This window comes from Athene noctua, chromosome 17, assembly GCF_965140245.1.
Source record: "Athene noctua chromosome 17, bAthNoc1.hap1.1, whole genome shotgun sequence".
Lineage (NCBI taxonomy): Eukaryota > Metazoa > Chordata > Aves > Strigiformes > Strigidae > Athene > Athene noctua.
This window is the reverse complement of record NC_134053.1, coordinates 11,670,932-11,683,465: the sequence shown is the minus strand read 5'-3', so window position 1 is coordinate 11,683,465 and position 12,534 is coordinate 11,670,932. Positions and strand designations below refer to the sequence as shown.

General features: G+C 36.1%; 2 protein-coding genes across 4 annotated transcripts in view; one reads left to right on the top strand and one right to left on the bottom strand.

Annotated features, from left to right (window-relative positions):
- The window catches only part of GNAZ (G protein subunit alpha z), a 74,449-nt gene extending 68,051 nt beyond the window's left edge, over positions 1-6,398 (top strand). For all 3 annotated transcript variants that reach the window (XM_074921251.1, XM_074921249.1, XM_074921250.1), the window contains one exon: positions 4,338-6,398. In XM_074921251.1, coding sequence (XP_074777352.1) covers positions 4,338-4,682 — 345 coding nt within the window. In that variant the 3' untranslated portion in view covers positions 4,683-6,398. The remainder of the gene's footprint in view (positions 1-4,337) is intronic.
- RSPH14 (radial spoke head 14 homolog) overlaps positions 1-12,534 on the bottom strand; it is a 103,998-nt gene that overhangs the window by 87,658 nt on the left and 3,806 nt on the right. The gene's annotated exons all lie outside the window — the stretch shown is intronic.

Below are 12,534 nucleotides of genomic sequence, written 5' to 3'. Positions count from 1 at the left end.
ACATTCAAAGCTCTCCCAGCTGTGACCAGAAAGGTTTAATGTGAAAGCTGTGAAAAGATACTACATGCCAATTTGGGTCAATTTACCAGGTGATTTTTCTAATTACTTGCTATCTTGATAACAGAAAACCCTTTTGAAAACTTGTTCTGGAACTCTCTCCTGCCAAGCGCACCTCTACTGTTTCAGAGGATGACCAGGGAAGTTTGTATGTTTGCAAATTATGGGGAGAACAGAAGCAGCCATCTGTTCCTTAGCATGTTCTTTCCCTTAAGCAACGAATTCCTTGTTCTCATGCTCAGAGAAGAATTTGCAATTAGCCTCCAACAAGGCAGTCTGGAAAAGGCATTGGCATTATATTGCTTATACCCCAGCTTGTGTATAATTATGAAATTGCAGCAGTACATTTTTTCTAACCACCTGGCTAGCTACTCCCCTCAGGATTCCTGAACTGGAAAAGAGACTGCAGAGAAGAATGCATTTTCCTACCATTATTTTTCCTCCACATTAATAGAAAATTTTTATATCTCCTTTGGGAGTTGTACAACAATTTATTCTATTTTTTATTATAACAAGCCATAACCATCTTAAGTTCACTTTCCCTATAATATATACAGTAGTTTTACAATATTGATGAGAGCAGAAGTGAGCCTGTTATGTTAGGATAGGGGTATACAAGTGTATACGTTATGTATCTTTAGGCTCAGATTCAGTGTCAGCCTTCATATTAAACTGTGGACATCTTGCTTCTTGTTCACAATTTTCAGATATATCAAGATGTCATCTGGCTATAAAAACCTGAGACACGTGTCATGCATTGCTGTTTCAAATGTGATTGATGCCTTGTACAAATCATAAGCCACCACTTAACATTTCTAAAGGCCTTGTCTTGCCGTGTATACTATTTTCTTTTAGGTTTGGATTTGTTTGTCCTTTAATTCCACGCAGAAGGTGAGATTGAACATTATGTGTTTCATGTCTCCATGTTAACAGGTAAAAAACAATTTCAGAATAACTTCAATTAGTTTTCTGTTCTTCATATGGAAGTAGGTGCTGCCTGTTTCTCTTTCCCTAAAGTTTCCATACTTACATGGATGACATCTTACCGTTATTTGAAGACTTGCCTTTTCCTTTCTGATACATTTCCTTATTGTTCAGTGATACATTTTCCTATTTTTGCTACTACAGTTAAATCATGAAGTGGATTTTGGAGGTGCATTTCCCAAAGTATATCATGCTTTTATACCATGCAACCATAGTCTTGCACTGGTGTAATAGAGCCTGCATTTTTGTTAGAAATAACAACTGAATAACTTAGATGCATTTTAATTAAAACAAATTTGGCTAAAGTTTTTATGACCTTCAGATATTACACTAATATTAAAATGTTATATTGAAGAAGAAATTTCTTACTGTCAGGTACAACAGTTCACTAAGAGATCACCAAGTTTCCAATAATTTAAAACTGTCAGTCCTCTTGTATGTGTTTGTTACATTTCACAGTTTTTGAAAGGGTTTTAACTCTCTGTTTTTTTCCTTGGACTACAGACTCCAACTGAGGATTCAGTAGTAGAGGGACAATGTTGTGATTCACTACAAAATACAGTAATAAACGCATCATTTTTCAAATGCAGTATCCTGTTGGCATAAATGTTGTGAGAGTTGGCCAAAACCCTATATTAGCTCTAAAATATTTTTTTTTCAGACAATTAGTAGCAAAAGCATTTCAACTGAGCTGAAAGTTTCTTGCATGGACTTATTATCAGCTACAAATTCAGGAAAGGAAAGAAAAGCATGATTATTTGGTAACAGATGTATGATGTTTTTAGGGGATTATCTGTTGTGTCAGAATTTGCATTGTGAAAATAAAAATTAAACTGTCAAACTGAATTTAAAGCCAGATTTTTACACCTATAAATCTGTCTGTATATTAAGTAGGCTCAAGTGTCAGATGACCCCACCTTTACAAAGAAAGAAGTAAACAGAAGAGCCCAAATATAGGGACTCTATAACTTTCCTTGTATTTCAGTTTGCCTTAAGAGGCTTGTGAATTAGATTTCAACTACATACTCCTGCTGTGGCTGTGCCAACCATCATGGTGCACCCCTGTGCTGCTGAGGCTTTTGAAATGACCAGAAACTGCTAAGGGTTTCTGGTTTTAATCTGTAAACACAGAATTACTCACTAAAATAACTAAATCAGTGCCTTCATGGAACTCTGAGATCAGAAGATGTAATTCTGACCAAGCCATAGCAAATGAAAAGGAATAGGAACATAAGTAGAAGGCGGAAAGTACCAGAGGTAATTCAGAATGCTTAGGTAAAACAGTCTGCTCATGTTTCAGCATGAAATGCATTATGCATTTTTAAGGGGTAATTTTTTCAGGATACTGTTTTAGTGTAACTAATGATCAATACTGTTGCAGTTTTCCTTTGAAGTAATACCAATACGTTTTCCTTCTCTAATACAAGTGAATAAAAAGTAAATTAAAAAAAAAAATCATATTACTTTTTGTGTAATAAACAGTGAATGATTCTTCTCTCTTCATCTCACTAGTACAAATATGGAGTTCGAATTGTGTCTACAAGAAGGAGAAATGCCTTACAGTGTTCTGAGATTTTAAAGATGCTCAAAAATTGCAAAAACGTTTTGGGATGTCTGAAGAGGATTAGATGGGAATGATGAAAAACTTAGGCTTTGGAATCTGCTATGAAACTGGCCCATGGAGGTCAAAATAGCAAAAAGCATTATAACCAAGTTGAAAAATTGGTTGATACTAATTTTCAAGGAGAATAACTGGCACACAGCTGAAAGACTCTTCTAGTTAAAACAATAGTAAAGAAATTAAACAGACATCACAGCAAGAATTCAATTTTTCAGCCTACATTACTTCTGTCTCAGAGCCTATGATACCTTCAGAATCTATATAATCTCCAGTTTTAAAAATGTACCTTGTTTATTGTGAATATTTGTTTCAACACTTTTTCCCAAATAGGTTTGCTGTACAGAAAGAACTGATTCCAAATTTTCAGTCATATATCATCTTCTTACTTTCAGAAGTAGAAGAACACAGCTGAACCGGGACAGAATAAAGGACCACTTACTCAAGAATTATAGTTTTATTTAAAAAAAAATCATTGCTGGGTACTGAAAAATATTGGAACGAATCCTTTTTGCTTAATTGTAAAATGCTATGCTTATCAACATTCTCTAAATATGAATAGGATGACTTGGTTAAAAGAGGTGTTTTTCTTTAAATAGAAAATATGAGTGCATACCTTAAAAAAATTTCATGATAGACAAATAGCTGACTGAAGTCAGGATTGATAATGCTGATGTGCCAATGAAACCTAACAGAAATAAAGATCTAAGCTGTAACATGTTGGGAAACATTGACCTTAGCAAAAATGTCTGATTAAGATATTTTCCATATCTACTTTTAACAATATTTGAGTGATATTTATTTTAATAATCTAGAATATTTTCTATTCAAAACATGACATCTGTTTACACCTGTTAAGAAAGAGCCTTCGAGAGCGTTGGTACCATGGACAGCTCCAGCGGCAGCCCCAGTACCAGCAGGAGAAAATTCACGACGGCCGTTGACTTCTAACAGACCTTTCTGCTTTCCGTTTATAACAGCATTGGATTGTTATTTCCAAATACGTAATTGTGGTGGTCATCCTAAATTGTTCATAAATGGAGTTTGCCTGCTCAGGGCAGCAGACAGAAAGATGTTAAACACATCTGGCTAATCTCAGCTTTCACCTATAAATATACAAGTTGTCCCATCATAGGAGAATGTGTTTCTGGTGTATTCTTTCAGGCTTGCCATTATACAATGTGGGGAAGTAAGGCAAGGAAAAAATTCTGAGTATGTATGGTGCACTAATCTACACACCTAATGATGCAATGTTGCAACTGTGCTACAGCAGTCCCGTAAAAAACTCTAACAGCAGAATGTTTCTGTAGTGTGAAATCCTTAGAAATTATTCATTCCTTTTATTTAAAGAATTTCTTTACAGCGCTAACCTAAGTTTGAACACAACCAAGTTTTCCTAAGTTACACCTGTTGTTCATAAATCTTCCGTTTTAGACTTTCCTCCATAGTTGCCAAATATATTAAAAAATAATGGAAAAGGTAATCTGTGGTGAAATGTATTGTATCAAAATAAGTGAATTAAAATGCCTGAAATTTCATGATCAGGTAAGATGGAGAGGCACCAAATAAAATAAAAGTTGTTTCTAAAAGCAGATTTTGCTCAATTGATGGCCATAATAATGTATTTGGTGTGCTTTTCGGTTATACTGAAACACTACTGTTGTTTCCTCTCCTGCAGAGTCGAATGGCAGAAAGTTTGCGTCTCTTTGATTCCATCTGCAACAACAATTGGTTTATCAACACTTCCCTCATCCTTTTTTTGAATAAGAAAGATCTGCTGGCAGAAAAAATCCGACGCATCCCCTTAACAGTCTGCTTTCCTGAATACAAAGGCCAAAACACTTATGAGGAAGCGGCAGTCTACATCCAACGCCAGTTTGAGGACTTGAATCGCAACAAGGAGACCAAGGAGATCTACTCACACTTCACCTGCGCCACTGATACCAGTAACATACAGTTTGTCTTTGATGCAGTGACAGATGTCATCATTCAGAACAATCTCAAATATATTGGCCTCTGCTAAGAACCCTTGGGCTTAATCTGTTTTCCTGAAGTGATAAAAAAGGGGCTAACCACTTCCACTTCTAGTGGAAGAAATGGGGCAATGCTTAGTAGCCCAAGGAGAGAAAAGGGGAAATCTGATGTATGTACACAGCTCACTCCTCTTATGCCCCCTTAACCTGCTACATCATTTTTCACAAATATGTTCTGGAGAGTGAAAACCTCCTCTCCAATAAAACCACACAAACCCCACCCCCCCAAGTGAAAAAAACCTCAACATCTCAAAAACCCCAAACAAAAACAAGAGATTGAGGCCTAACTCTGTGGAGATGTTTTCACCACAGTCACTGCACTTTTATTCTATCTGTTTCATTCCATTTCCTACAGTGGAAGTGTTATCATGTTCTATGTAAGAAATAATTCTCATTGAGTTGTCGTAAAATTTTACTGACATGAAGATATAAAGCTGGTGAGTGTGAGTGACAGATGAACTAGTTTGCGGGATGTGGAGCAGAATGGTTGTGTTGGGGAGAAAAGCTAGTTCAAACCAGAAGCTACAGAACAGGAGAGTTTAAGCAAAACACTACTAAAATTTGTAGAGAATGGGCATGCACCCACAATATTGGTACACACAGCCAAACAGTATATACATCATGTATGCACATGCACATGACTCACAGCATATACTATGTACACACTTCTGCTTACTGTTATCATGGACACCTTGCCTGTTAAAGGAATTGTTGGTGCGCAACTGTTCTGTGATTTCCAAACTGACTAGCAGCTCTTTCTACTCTTTAAGGCTTCAAATATGCAGCAAAACTACATGAAATGAATCTATGAATAGGCCAAATTAAGGTCAGTGTTTCTTCTACTGGTAAGGAGTTTTATACATTGAAACAGTCTTCTTTTACATCTTTTTTTGCCAAATCTTGTGGTGTTTCACAAAAAACAAACTATATTTAAGTAGTAGGTTAGTGTTCCTTTTTTAATACAGATAAAAAAAAATCACAAGGCAATTTTTTAAATTATTGTTGTAGTGTCTGGATTGCTGAATGTGAAAGTTGCCAACAGCCAATTCTGTTCCACTGCTCCAAATACATTCTGGGAATTGTAATATTGTAATAGATTTCCCAAGAACCAGGAGCCATGGAGATTGTGTAGTATATAGCCTCCAAAGCCTTTTTTTTGTTGGTTTTTTAATTATTTAAAAAATGTGATGTATTGTTAGAAGGTTAAAGATGAGCGATATGAACAATAACTAAATGTCTTGATATTTCAATTTAATAATTTAAATTATTTACAGTTTAGTGAAATTAAGGAAACTGAAGAGATGCATTCCTCAGCTCCAGGTTTCATCTCATAAAGAAACACTACTGGATGGAGTAGCATTCCGGCAAAAGTTTGAATGCATAAGAAGCTCTGTGGGACTATACTGGAAAATCTCAAATGGATCATATAGACCTAAGTCTGGTCAGTTGGTTCTTTCCCCTGCCATAGAAAAGACTTCTTAAAGACTTCAGTGTAAAGTTGGTGTGTAAATATATGTTTGATAATTGTAAAGCACATACATACACAGAGACACAAACACACATGCACACTGGAAAATAACCTACTTTTGTTCCCCCCTACATACTATGATTAGTGCAAGAAATCTCAGCCAAGGGCTCTAAGAAATTTAAAACAAAATGGTTAATAACATCAACATTTAAATTGTCCACTTAAAAAAATAAATAATTCAAATGATACTGAACGTGTCTGTAGTGTGTTCATTAATTAGTGTTACGATGGTTACTTAATTGGATAATGTTTGTGAAGTGTTTTTTCCTTTATGACAGACTGCTGTGTTTTGTTTATTTCCTCCAGATCTTTTTCCTCAGTTTATTCACCAACATTCAGTAAATTTCAGTCTTAAACAATTACACTTGAGCTACTCAGATTTATGGGATGTGTTCCCTTTTAATACCTTTACAAATTCTGAATGCATGTTATTGTTATCTTTTGGGGGGAGATGGTTAGTAGCAACTTTAGGAAAGAAGTTATAGATCAAGATCTATAGGAAATATCAGGAAAGAAAATTCTACAGTATCTGCAATGTACATAAGAAGCCTACCTGCATACTGTCTTACACAAGCAGGTACTCTGCACTGATGTCTATACTTAGAAATACATGTCTAGGTATAAGCACACATATGGATTTTTAAATAGTGCCTGAGGCTGGTCTCTTAAACCTGCATTTAAAGATTGAATAAACCTTGAAAAATATGTTCACATTTTTGTACTACTGAGCCCTCAAGCAAGTCTCCAAAATCAATATGAACTTCTATATTGGCTTATGCTTGTGAAAAATTAGGCTTCAAGAAAAATCTAAATTAGGCTTTAAGAATAATATAAATCTAACTGATGGTCTTTCACTGAAGTTTTCTTGAAAATTCTACCCATTCAGACTATAACAAGGTTCTTCTAGAACATCCTCCGAAATCTTTAGAAGTCTGGATGTATGTTAAGAAAAGCTGCAACTCTTGTACAAACAGCACAGGCTCAAGTCATGGGTAAAGACTTTCAAAACTCTTCAGTCCAAACATAATCTATAATGGCAAAAAATCTGTCTGAGTTTGAAGGAGGTATTTTATCCCTGTACTGAAGACACAGGGCCCCTTTAAGCATTCCCTGTCAACAGTTACACCTGAAGAATAGTGGCAAAAGAGCCAGTGAGGCTGCACCGTGAAGATATAAAAGGTTTGTCATGGTACACAGGGAGTATTTAGGTCTTACTTGTAATGAGAAGATACTATTGCCTGCTTGTAATATTTGCGGTCAGGCTGCTTGACTTGGTGAGTTTGCTAACAGCTATCTATGGTAATTGCTAGTACAGTCCACAGAGCTAGGACAGGTTCCTCTAAACTTTGTTTACCGTTGAAGTGCTGTCATTTACTTGAGAAATTGTACAGTATTCTAGTCTAAACTATCTATAGCACAATACCCTATTATTAACCAGTTGAATTGTGAAAAAGGTATAAAATGAGACAGGGCTTCATTTTCCAAAGAATGGAGTATTAGATATTATGCCTCCTTCACCTCTAGCTTTCATGGTACTGTGGCCATTTCAGACTAGTGAAAGAAGTGACAAGAAAACACCAGCATTCATTTAGAGCATAGCTTTAAGGTAAGAAAGCTGGATAGAAAAACTAAAATGAAAAGTGTAGTCAGTTATGAGGAGGGTAAGAGACATTTTATATTAAAAAATAAATCTTTACTCAGCTAAGAAGGTCCTTTCAACATAAGTATTATAACCAACCTCTAATAGAAGTGGAGAACCTAGGATATTTTAACACAGGCCTAGGGGTATTTCTAAAGAAAAGGAGTCAGTTACATTTTTTGCTGAATGAAGGCTATCTTGGGAAAGAGAAAAGAAATTGAAACACTGTTGTGTGTTCCTATTTGGCTTAAGAAAAGCATAGGCATGGGGAAGAATAAAGCAGTAAATAATTAAGTTTAAATAATCAATTCACATAATCATATTCTCTGAATAGCAATTCTTTGCTATTAACTCTCTAATAATTTAATTCCTATGATGTTTTTGATCTTAGAATTCTGAGTAACTCATGGTTACTCTGTTTTCTATCTGAACAATTCAGAATGTTAAATTCTGTTTTACACAGAAGTAATTCTATTTTCTGATTGTATAAGAAAATTGAGGCACAGGGAAATGAAAACTAAAAAGTCTGGGCCAAAGGTGCTGAAATGAAATCCCTTGACTCTTAATTATCCACCTGGATAAATCATGCAATTAAATTTGCATCTATTTTCTCAGTTCTCAGGTTTATCAGTGATGCAGCGCGCTGCCACCTGAAAGAAGTGCATTAATACAGCTGGGATTTCACTTCACCTGGGCAACAATGACATTCACAGAAGAGATGTTCCATCTGCTGCAATAAGAATGCCATCTGTCCTTTTATCATTTGCATTCCAAACAGCAAAACATGTTTCAAAGGGAAAAAGGTATCCTTAAACATTCCTTATCCGCAGATCCTCTTGGTTATTATTTTCCAAGGGTGGAATAGTGGGGACATTTACGGTCAGTAAAGTAGGAGAAACATTATCTCTTGGACTTTTCCCAAATAGAGATTCTGGCAAGCTTAAAAATCCATTGCCACATTCAATCCACCTCAATCTTTGTCTAAAAGGATTAAGTACCCATAAAAGACAGGGTAGATAATGGGTAGGAATTATTAAAATTTTCCAGTGTTAACTATATCCTAGTGAAAGATATTTTTTCTAGAATTACTTTCGCAGTTGTTATTGCCCAGGTCATTTATCTTGGCATAACAACGTTAGTGAAGGGGTGTTAAGTATTGTGTGTCAACTAATTGTTTTCACAAAGAATGAAAGTTTTGCTATTAATTTTTCCGATGTTCTTAACTTTCTCTGGCTGCTGGTTCTTTTCCCTCTTCTATCCTCTATTGAATACATATAGTTATGTGGTTTTGTCTTTCTTCTGCCCATTAATTCTTGCCACTAGGTTGTTTCTTCTAGAAATGTTACTCCTTGGTGTTCTCCCAATCTTTGTGGATTTTCCTGCCTTTTGATTTTTAATGATCCCACTGTTCCTGGAGGATACTGGTATAGATCCTTAAATTTAGGAATCAAAAATAGTCTGCAAGTGGATTTGCTTAAAATAACCACATTTTCCTAAATTACTCCTGTTTGGAGAAAGAACAGGTGGCCTGGCATAGAGCTAACTGGAGTCACTGACCACTTCCCAGTTAACAAAAACAACTGCACTTCATGCCAAATGCACGTACAGCTTATGTTCCTTTTCATCTCCTGTGGAACATAGAGCTTTGTTTGCCCTGTAAATTACTTCAGGTCAAGAAAACATCACAAATCTAGCTGTGGAATGGTATATTGGTTGCTGACTTCCTCCAGCAGATACAAGGTACATCCTGTCCCATTATTTGGATGTGAGGCGTAAAGTAAATGCAGAGGAAGACAGGCAGTTTCTTGGCTAGCTGAAGAAGGCTGACTTACCAGGGAGAGACTATTTCTGAATCTGTAACGTGTCAAATGAATTATGTCAGGCCTTGTGACTCTTACTAACTATTGGAAAATATTTGCTATTCTCCCTGATGCTTCCCCAGATTGTCTCATAACAAAGAAAACAGTTTTAGCACCTTTCTGTTTTTCTTGTAAATAGCCATCTGTATGAGTCTGTTCTACAGTAACACAATCGTGCTCAAGGAGTTTTCTTCCAACCCTTAAATATAGGCATGTATATTTTTACATATATATTTTTATCTAAATAAAAATAATACATGGTTCAGAAAAACACCTTTTTCCAAGGGTAATTAGAGATGCTTTCACCGACAATGCTAGCTCAGCTTCTATACCACTGATGTTAGACTGTACATACCTGACAGGTTGATGATTGTAGGTTCCTTCTATTCCCTCCCTCTCCCCCCCAAACTGTCAAAGGGCATTGTATGAAAATCTGGTCTGTAGAAAGTTGTGCAAGACAAACTTAATCTAGTCAAGGACTTCTATTCTGAACAAGTCTTGGAGGCTTTTAATAGCACAAACATTGGCAGAGGAAATGGTCAAAATTTGGCATCATTTCATAGCTGAAGAAATAAAGCTTTGGAAGAGAATTTCACCTAGAAAGGTATGACTCAAGCAAGCTATAAAGAGACTGCTAGACACGTCATGCTCTCTAAGAGATTCGAATATAGGATCAGAAGATAAAGATTAAATTCTGCTTGCTGCACAGATGTAAACAGTTCCTCTACATACATTTTTAATTTCTTATAAATAGAAGGCGGGGGGGAAATAGGGAAAAAATTGGCCTACATGCATACAGAGCATGATCACTGCAAATATATTAGGATTACACTAAATGTTGAGAATTAATGAATGGGAAAAAAAGATATTCAAAACAGACATAAATATCAGCTTCCTAATAAAGTAACTCTCCTTACCTACATTTAAAAGGAAATTGCAATGAAGTCACTGATGCACACCAAATAACTAATTTTACAATTATTTAAATGGCCTCTTTTCGTACTACTAATTACCCTTTCCTGCTTTTTGGAGACAAAACTCTAGAACCATTCCCCGAAACAAGTCTTGATGTTAATTTGATTGCCACCAGTACCTGAAGTGGGAGAGGTAAAATGAAGAAACTGGTATCGGTCTCAGCTCAAGAGGAGCCTCACTGAAAAGCAACCACCACTTGGAAAATTGCAGCCTTTCTTGTAAATATAGGCAACGTTCGCTATGTTGGGACTGTAACATTATTTTGGAAGCTGGTCTGTCTGGCAGAGGTTCCTGCTCATCAAAGGCAAGGTTGTGAAGAAAGATATGGCTGCAGCTGGCTCTCAGCTTTTGCTGAGTTCTCAGCTCAGCAGGGGGGGGTTGGATAATCCTTCCACTCCAGGAGGCAACTTGATTTCTCCTTGTCTAGTATAATCTCACATTTCCTCATTATCACCAAACTGGTTCTACAGTTGTGACAGTTCCCATCAGTGGTTCCTGACCTGAGATGACATATTCGGATGCCTGCCCTGACAAAGATGGCACAATGGCAGTAGACCTGAGTGGCAGCATGATGTACCATTATATATCCTCTGGTTTGGGTAATGTATTTTGATTTATGTGGAATTCTTAATAAGCAACGTTTTATGTTTTGGCACCACCAAGAGCTAGTATTGCTTACTGCTACAGTAAGTCTCTAAATAGAAATGACAGTTCTAATAAAATGCATTCTATACAAACCTTGGTTTTGCCCCTGCTTTTTAGAAAGTGTCTAATTGCAAATGCTGAAAAAAACCCCTCACTTTCTCTCAGGGCCACACGAAGAGCTTTTTTTTTTTTTAAATTGCTTTTTTCCCCCCTAGAACCTTATTCATCCTCCAGTGAATGTTTTCTGCTGATGTAGCTAAACTTTCAACCTACTTTGTAAATGCTCTATGTTTTGGGAGACAGAACCTAAAAGCAGGCAGGTGTTTACATGTAATATTAGTTGTACTTTACATCTGTAAATCTCAAATTTATATCTAAAATGGTATGTACAGCAGTCACCAAACCCGAGGCAGTTTCCATCTTTATTCTGAAACCTTTCCAGTCACCTTAAGTTGGCATCATGCACACACCTGAAAACTCCATCAGCAAAAGGAGACACGTGGTAAGTTCCTGCCTTAGCCTACTAGAGATCTAGCTGCATCTTAAGGCTGGAGCTAGTAATAAAGTTCAGTACAGCAGGGACTGAACAGCAAGGCTTATTACTGAATTATGCACTTCCAAAAGGGCTAAGAACAGGCCTTAGCCAGTATGGATGAAGGGTTAATGATTAATAGTGATCTGAAAATATTTAGCAACATTTATTTACTTCTGTTAAGTTTTCTTCTCCCATAAGTGTCATTATGATCTACGTATTCAGAGGATGGTACATGTCTGTCTACACAAGGAAGAGACAGAATTCTTTGAAGGCAATCAGACATGTCAAAATTTACTTAAGACAAGTCCCTGTCTTATTTGATTTGAGAATCTGTAAAATGGCTAGTAAAATCAAATTAACAGAAAATCTGGTTTTCTATACTGATGTTTGCGAAGTTGTTTAGCCCACCATATTAACATCCTTTGCATGGATTAAATTACTTAGGATTTTAAAAAAGGTTGCATGCATGTGGAAATACTAAAAACGGTTGCATGCATCTAAAAATGCATCTTTATATTTTTAGAATTCATGTATACTTGCTCAGCAAGGCTTTAAGCATCCATTCAATTCTTTTTTAAGCACCAGTAATGTAACAGAATTCCTCAGACAAGATACTTTCCTGAATTTAAATAGTATGGCTTTTTAATTGATAATTTATATC